The sequence below is a fragment of the Pseudophryne corroboree genome, chromosome 10 (assembly GCF_028390025.1).
Source record: "Pseudophryne corroboree isolate aPseCor3 chromosome 10, aPseCor3.hap2, whole genome shotgun sequence".
Classification (NCBI taxonomy): Eukaryota; Metazoa; Chordata; class Amphibia; order Anura; family Myobatrachidae; genus Pseudophryne; species Pseudophryne corroboree.
In genome coordinates, this window is record NC_086453.1 from 63,637,714 (window position 1) to 63,646,408 (window position 8,695).

An 8,695-nucleotide genomic window follows, 5' to 3' on the forward strand; every position below is an offset into this window, starting at 1 on the left:
ACAGCATCCCTTTATCCAGCTACACAGTGTCCCTCTAGCCCTGACACCTCTAGCCTCCACAGCATCCCTTTATCCAGCTGCACAGTGTCCCTCTAGCCCTGACACCTCTAGCCTCCACAGCATCCCTTTATCCAGCTGCATAGTGTCCCTCTAGCCCTGACACCCCTAGCCCCCACAGCATCCCTTTATCCAGCTGCACAGTGTCCCTCTAGCCCTGACACCCCCTAGCCTCCACAGCATCCCTTTATCCAGCTGCACAGTGTCCCTCTAGCCCTGACACCTCTAGCCTCCACAGCATCCCTTTATCCAGCTGCATAGTGTCCCTCTAGCCCTGACACCACTAGCCTCCACAGCATCCCTTTATCCAGCTGCACAGTGTCCCTCTAGCCCTGACACCTCTAGCCTCCACAGCATCCCTTTATCCAGCTGCACAGTGTCCCTCTAGCCCTGACACCCCTAGCCTCCACAGCATCCCTTTATCCAGCTGCATAGTGTCCCTCTAGCCCTGACACCCCTAGCCCCCACAGCATCCCTTTATCCAGCTGCACAGTGTCCCTCTAGCCCTGACATCCCTAGCCTCCACAGCATCCCTTTATCCAGCTGCACAGTGTCCCTCTAGCCCTGACACCTCTAGCCTCCACAGCATCCCTTTATCCAGCTGCACAGTGTCCCTCTAGCCCTGACACCTCTAGCCTCCACAGCATCCCTTTATCCAGCTGCATAGTGTCCCTCTAGCCCTGACACCCCTAGCCTCCACAGCATCCCTTTATCCAGCTGCACAGTGTCCCTCTAACCCTGACACCCCTAGCCCCCAGAGCATCCCTTTATCCAGCTGCACAGTGTCCCTCTAGCCCTGACACCTCTAGCCTCCACAGCATCCCTTTATCCAGCTGCATAGTGTCCCTCTAGCCCTGACACCACTACCCCTACGACGTCCCTTTAGCCAGCTGCACAGTGTCCCTCTAGCCCTGACACCCCTAGCCTCCACAGCATCCCTTTATCCAGCTGCACAGTGTCCCTCTAGCCCTGACACCTCTAGCCTCCACAGCATCCCTTTATCCAGCTGCACAGTGTCCCTCTAGCCCTGACACCCCTAGCCTCCACAGCATCCCTTTATCCAGCTGCACAGTGTCCCTCTAACCCTGACACCCCTAGCCCCCAGAGCGTCCCTTTATCCAGCTACACAGTGTCCCTCTAGCCCTGACACCCCTAGCCTCCACAGCATCCCTTTATCCAGCTGCACAGTGTCCCTCTAGCCCTGACACCCCTAGCCTCCACAGCATCCCTTTATCCAGCTGCACAGTGTCCCTCTAGCCCTGACACCCCTAGCCTCCACAGCATCCCTTTATCCAGCTGCATAGTGTCCCTCTAGCCCTGACACCCCTAGCCCCCCACAGCATCCCTTTATCCAGCTGCACAGTGTCCCTCTAGCCCTGACACCCCCTAGCCTCCACAGCATCCCTTTATCCAGCTGCACAGTGTCCCTCTAGCCCTGACACCTCTAGCCTCCACAGCATCCCTTTATCCAGCTGCATAGTGTCCCTCTAGCCCTGACACCACTAGCCTCCACAGCATCCCTTTATCCAGCTTCACAGTGTCCCTCTAGCCCTGACACCTCTAGCCTCCACAGCATCCCTTTATCCAGCTACACAGTGTCCCTCTAGCACTGACACCCCTAGCCCCCACAGCATCACTTTATCCAGCTACACAGTGTCCCTCTAGCACTGACACCCCTAGCCCCCACAGCATCACTTTATCCAGCTACACAGTGTCCCTCTAGCCCTGACACCAGAAGACCCCACAGTGTCCCTTTAGGCAGCTGCACAGTGTCCCTCTAGCCCTGACACCCCTAGCCCCCACAGCATCACTTTAAGCAGCTGCACAGTGTCCCTCTAGCCCTGACACCAGTAGACCCCACAGCATCACTTTAGGCAGCTGCACAGTGTCCCTCTAGCACTGACACCCCTAGCCCCCACAGCATCCCTTTAAGCAGCTGCACAGTGTCCCTCTAGCCCTGACACCGCTACCCCTACGACGTCCCTTTAACTAGCTTCACAGTGTCATTCTAGCCCTGACACCGGTAGACCCCACTGTGTCCGTTTAGCCAGCTGCACAGTGTTCCTCTAGCCATGACACCCCTACCCCTACGATGACCCTTTAGGCAGCTGCACAGTGTTTAACCCTGACACCCCTAGCCCCCACAGCGTCCCTTTATCCAGCTTCACAGTTTCCCTCTAGCCCTGACACCCCTAGCCTCCACAGCATCCCTTTATCCAGCTGCACAGTGTCCCTCTAGCACTGACACCCCTAGCCCCCAGAGCATCCCTTTATCCAGCTGCAGTGTCCCTCTAGCCCTGACACCCCTAGCCTCCACAGCATCCCTTTATCCAGCTGCACAGTGTCCCTCTAGCCCTGACACCCCTAGCCTCCACAGCATCCCTTTATCCAGCTGCATAGTGTCCCTCTAGCCCTGACACCCCTAGCCCCCACAGCATCCCTTTATCCAGCTGCACAGTGTCCCTCTAGCCCTGACACCCCTAGCCTCCACAGCATCCCTTTATCCAGCTGCATAGTGTCCCTCTAGCCCTGACACCACTAGCCTCCAGAGCGTCCCTTTAGCCAGCTGCGCAGTGTCCCTCTAGCCCTGACACCTCTAGCCTCCACAGCATCCCTTTATCCAGCTGCACAGTGTCCCTCTAGCCCTGACACCTCTAGCCTCCACAGCATCCCTTTATCCAGCTGCATAGTGTCCCTCTAGCCCTGACACCTCTAGCCTCCACAGCATCCCTTTATCCAGCTGCACAGTGTCCCTCTAACCCTGACACCCCTAGCCCCCAGAGCGTCCCTTTATCCAGCTACACAGTGTCCCTCTAGCCCTGACACCCCTAGCCTCCACAGCATCCCTTTATCCAGCTGCACAGTGTCCCTCTAACCCTGACACCCCTAGCCCCCAGAGCGCCCCTTTATCCAGCTACACAGTGTCCCTCTAGCCCTGACACCCCTAGCCTCCACAGCATCCCTTTATCCAGCTGCACAGTGTCCCTCTAGCCCTGACACCACTAGCCTCCACAGCATCCCTTTATCCAGCTGCACAGTGTCCCTCTAGCCCTGACACCTCTAGCCTCCACAGCATCCCTTTATCCAGCTGCACAGTGTCCCTCTAGCGCTGACACCTCTAGCCTCCACAGCATCCCTTTATCCAGCTGCATAGTGTCCCTCTAGCCCTGACACCACTAGCCTCCACAGCATCCCTTTATCCAGCTGCACAGTGTCCCTCTAGCCCTGACACCTCTAGCCTCCACAGCATCCCTTTATCCAGCTGCACAGTGTCCCTCTAACCCTGACACCCCTAGCCCCCAGAGCGTCCCTTTATCCAGCTACACAGTGTCCCTCTAGCCCTGACACCCCTAGCCTCCACAGCATCCCTTTATCCAGCTGCACAGTGTCCCTCTAGCCCTGACACCACTAGCCTCCACAGCATCCCTTTATCCAGCTGCACAGTGTCCCTCTAGCCCTGACACCTCTAGCCTCCACAGCATCCCTTTATCCAGCTGCATAGTGTCCCTCTAGCCCTGACACCTCTAGCCTCCACAGCATCCCTTTATCCAGCTGCACTGTGTCCCTCTAGCCCTGACACCTCTAGCCTCCACAGCATCCCTTTATCCAGCTGCACAGTGTCCCTCTAGCCCTGACACCCCTAGCCTCCACAGCATCCCTTTATCCAGCTGCATAGTGTCCCTCTAGCCCTGACACCTCTAGCCTCCACAGCATCCCTTTATCCAGCTGCACAGTGTCCCTCTAGCCCTGACACCACTAGCCTCCTCAGCATCCCTTTATCCAGCTGCATAGTGTCCCTCTAGCCCTGACACCTCTAGCCTCCACAGCATCCCTTTATCCAGCTGCACAGTGTCCCTCTAGCCCTGACACCCCTAGCCTCCACAGCATCCCTTTATCCAGCTGCATAGTGTCCCTCTAGCCCTGACACCCCTAGCCCCCACAGCATCCCTTTATCCAGCTGCACAGTGTCCCTCTAGCCCTGACACCCCTAACCTCCACAGCATCCCTTTATCCAGCTGCACAGTGTCCCTCTAGCCCCGACACCTCTAGCCTCCACAGCATCCCTTTATCCAGCTGCACAGTGTCCCTCTAGCCCTGACACCTCTAGCCTCCACAGCATCCCTTTATCCAGCTGCATAGTGTTTCTCTAGCCCTGACACCTCTAGCCTCCACAGCATCCCTTTATCCAGCTGCACAGTGTCCCTCTAGCCCTGACACCACTAGCCTCCACAGCATCCCTTTATCCAGCTGCACAGTGTCCCTCTAGCCCTGACACCTCTAGCCTCCACAGCATCCCTTTATCCAGCTGCACAGTGTCCCTCTAACCCTGACACCCCTAGCCCCCAGAGCGTCCCTTTATCCAGCTACACAGTGTCCCTCTAGCCCTGACACCACTAGCCTCCACAGCATCCCTTTATCCAGCTGCAGTGTCCCTCTAGCCCTGACACCACTAGCCTCCAGAGCGTCCCTTTAGCCAGCTGCACAGTGTCCCTCTAGCCCTGACACCTCTAGCCTCCACAGCATCCCTTTATCCAGCTGCACAGTGTCCCTCTAGCCCTGACACCCGTAGACTCCACAGCGTCACTTTATCTAGCTGCACAGTGTCCCTCTATCCTGAAACTTAATTTCTTCTATGTTTTCTGCTGCCTGCCGCGGCTCCTCTGCTGTCACCTCGGTATGGTAAATTTTTTAGTAGCCAGCTCACATGTGCGGGGACAGGGTCAGTGAACACGCTGATTACAGTAAAAACACGCTGATTACAGTAAAAAAAAAAAAATCATACTCACCTGCCCTGGGACCAGTGCTTAAAGTGGTCCTGGAGAGGTGGTGGAACTCATTTCACCTGCCACATACCCCCCTCCCATTATGCAGAGCCAGGGCCAGTGCTAGGTTTTTGGCACCCCCCTGCAAACTATAAATCTGTGCCCTACCTCCCATACTTCATAAAGAGACAGTGCATGCCAAATGAAGCCAATGGGACGTGAGTAGGGGACGAAAGCCATAAGGCAGACACAGCATGTGTGAGTACCAGGAGGGGCAGAATGCAGGCGAAAGAGGACCATGGAGCCACCAGGATCTGAGGATGGGGGAGGTGGCTACAGCTCATCAGTGACACTAGTGCTGCCTGCATCATCTATTGACATGGGTGGCAGGTATTTCAGTTGGAATTACTGTACAGGGCCAACTAGTTCCACCTACCATTAAAAGTGGTGGAACTCAGTTCCACCCCGTCCCCCGTCCCCACTTTAACCCTTTTCCTCAATTTCTGGAAGCCCTGGGAGGGAAGAGGGCCCTGCTCCAAGAAGCTCTCAATATAGGGTATACAAACTTAATCAGGGCCACCAGGGATGTTAGGTTGACATTCTGTCATGTCAACATCATCTGTGCATACATGATAAATATCAACATTTTGACCATGTTGACTGTCAACCAATCATACCCCATCCTTTCAGCCAATATATAAACAAACAACAGTTCTGTTATCTGTGCTAGTTGTTTTGTTACTCATTTTATGTGTGACATGTTCTGGGCAATGTATGTGGTTATAAGAGGTGGAATTGGTTGTATTTCCAGTTCAAAGTAAACATTTAGGGGTCTATTTACTAAGCCTTGGATGGAGATAAAGTCGCTGGAGATAAAGTACCAGCCAATCACCTCCTAACTGACATGCCACAGGCTGGGTTTGAAAAATTACAGGAGCCAATTGGCTTGTACTTTGGGGGTCATTCCGACCCGATCGCTCGCTGCAGTTTGTCGCAGAGCAGCGATCGGGTCGGAACTGCGCATGCGCCGGCGCATGGCAGCTTTTGTTACCTAGCGATCGCCTCTGAGACAGAGGCGGTCGCTAGGCGGGAGGGGGCTGAACGGCGGCGTTAAGCCGCCGTTTAGGGGGAGCGATCCGGCCAATGCAGGTGTGGCCGGACTGTTGGGGGGGCGTCTCACGCAGCCGCTGTGGCCAGCGGGAGCAACAAGCAACTCCCGGCCAGCCGCAGGAGCTGCGCTGGCCGGGAGTTACTCCTCAAATAGAAAGGCTTCACCTCTGTGCAATGCTTTTGTATTTGTGCGAGGGGGCCGGCACTGACATGCGGGGCGGACTAGCCCTGTGCTGGGCGTCTCTCCGCATGTCTGAGTTAACGATCATAGCTGTGCTAAACTTAGCGCGGCTATGATCAACTCAGAATGACCCTCTTTATCTCCAGCGACTTTATCTCCATCCAAGGCTTAGTAAATAGACCCCATAGAGGGGAAATCAAATGTTTGACAAGTCGGTTAGATAGGAAAAAACAGACTCCCAACTGACTTTTCAAACAATTGAATACCGCCCATAGATTTCAGGCATACACAGGCTCACAGCATAGATGAAAAAATAGGCCCTCCAGGTCCATGAGTTTCAAAATTAAAATGTCAACATCTAAATACATTATTTTCCTCCAATTATCATCAATAATTACCCCCGGCATTACATTAATAACTCCACAAAAACAAGCACCACAGAAACAGTTTAAAGAAACACATCCAAAACTCAATGATCATCATACAGTAAACAGAGCATCCAGTGACCTCCATACAGTATACTCATCATCACTGTGACTGCCATACAGTATACAAAACATCCCAATAACTACCATACAGTAAATACCGTATCCCATAGAATACAATACAGTGCACACAGCATCCCAGGGACCTCCATAAAGTACACTCATCATCACTGTGACTGCCATACAGTCTACAAAACATCCCAATAACTACCATACAGTAAATACCGCATACCATAGAATACAATACAGTGCACACAGCATCCCAGGGACCTCCATAAAGTACACTCATCATCACTGTGACTGCCATACAGTCTACAAAACATCCCAATAACTACCATACAGTAAATACTGTATCCCATAGAATGCAATACAGTACACATAGCATCCCAGGGACCTCCATAAAGTATATACAGCATCATAGTGACTGCCATACAGTACACACAGCATCTCACTGACTGTCATAAAGTAAGTACATAATCCAATGTACTGTAAGTTAGATGAGACGATCTGAAGTGTTCTAAAGTTATTATATAAATAAAAAATTACAAGTCAATTACTTACCGGCTATAGTTAAGATTAAAAGAAGATTTCTCCTTAGCCAGCTACAGTGTTTCGTCCAGCATGGTTTGGGAAACTCTTCCAGGCTCATATGATGTCCATCAGAAATGGGAACTTCAATGTGATTGGTCATCTCTTATAAATTAACACACCAAAGGCAAAATCCAGGGTACAATCTAAAATAAAAGTAACATTAAACTTAGAGACAATATCAATTACATTGATATTAACTTTAATATGTAGTACTAATAACAATAATAAGAATAATAATAATGGGGGTAATTCCAAGTTGATCGCAGCAGGAATTTTGTTAGCAATTGGGCAAAACCATGTGCACTGCAGGGGGGGCAGATATAACATGTGCAGAGAGAGTTAGATTTGGGTGGGGTGTGTTCAATCTGCAATCTAATTTGCAGTGTAAAAATAAAGCAGCCAGTATTTACCCTGCACAGAAATAAAATAACCCACCCAAAAATAACTCTCTCTGCATATGTAATATCTGCCCCCCCCCCCTGCAGTGCACATGGGTGGTCATTCTGAGTTGTTCGCTCGGTAAATTTTTTCGCATCGCAGCGATTTTCCGCTTAGTGCGCATGCGCAATGTTCGCAGTGCGACTGCGCCAAGTAAATTTGCTATGCAGTTAGGTATTTTACTCACGGCATTACAAGGTTTTTTCTTCGTTCTGGTGATCGTAATGTGATTGACAGGAAGTGGGTGTTTCTGGGCGGAAACAGGCTGTTTAATGGGCGTGTGGGAAAAAACGCTACCGTTTCTGGGAAAAACGCGGGAGTGGCTGGAGAAACGGAGGAGTGTCTGGGCGAACGCTGCGTGTGTTTGTGACGTCAAACCAGAAACGACAAGCACTGAACTGATCGCAGATGCCGAGTAAGTCTCGAGCTACTCAGAAACTGCACAGAGATGTCTTTTCGCTATATTGCGAATCTTTCGTTCGCAATTTTAAGAAGCTAAGATTCACTCCCAGTAGGCGTGTGTAAAGCTGCTAAAAGCAGCTTGCGAGCGAACAACTCGGAATGAGGGCCTTGGTTTTGCCCAATTGCTAAAAAATTTCCTGCTGCGATCAATTTGGAATTACCCCCAATATTCATTAATATTGTGAATTTGAAAATAGATTTTCTCACTTTTCACATCTGAAATGCTGACATTCTGAGGACCTGAGGTAATAGCAGTAAGCAGATAGAGCAAGGGGTTACAGTAAAGAGACAGGAGACGGCAGTAGTGCTCAGAATTGTAGCAATGTAAGTGCAGTGCTGAGTGTGGCTTAGTACAGCCTGGGGTGTGTTCAGTGTTAGTGCATGAACCTTTTAAGTAAAGTTTAGTCAAATAGACTTCAGTTCTTGGCTTTCCTCTCAATATGTGATTAAATGGAACGTAACTGAAAATGAGGAGCATTGTATAAATTGTTAAAATAATATATGTAGAAAATGTTATGGGACAGTTTAAATAAATCACATTATGGGGCAGATGTATTAACCTGGAGAAGGCATAAGGAAGTGATAAACCAGTGATATGTGCAAGGTGA

General features: G+C 51.3%; 1 protein-coding gene across 1 annotated transcript in view; it reads right to left on the reverse strand.

The window, feature by feature from the left end:
• The window catches only part of LOC134966018 (excitatory amino acid transporter 2-like), a 148,278-nt gene extending 140,952 nt beyond the window's left edge, over positions 1 to 7,326 (reverse strand). Inside the window, exon 1 of the mRNA XM_063942468.1 lies at positions 7,158 to 7,326. Coding sequence (XP_063798538.1) covers positions 7,158 to 7,287 — 130 coding nt within the window. The 5' untranslated portion in view covers positions 7,288 to 7,326. The remainder of the gene's footprint in view (positions 1 to 7,157) is intronic.
• Positions 7,327 to 8,695: the final 1,369 nt, after the last annotated feature.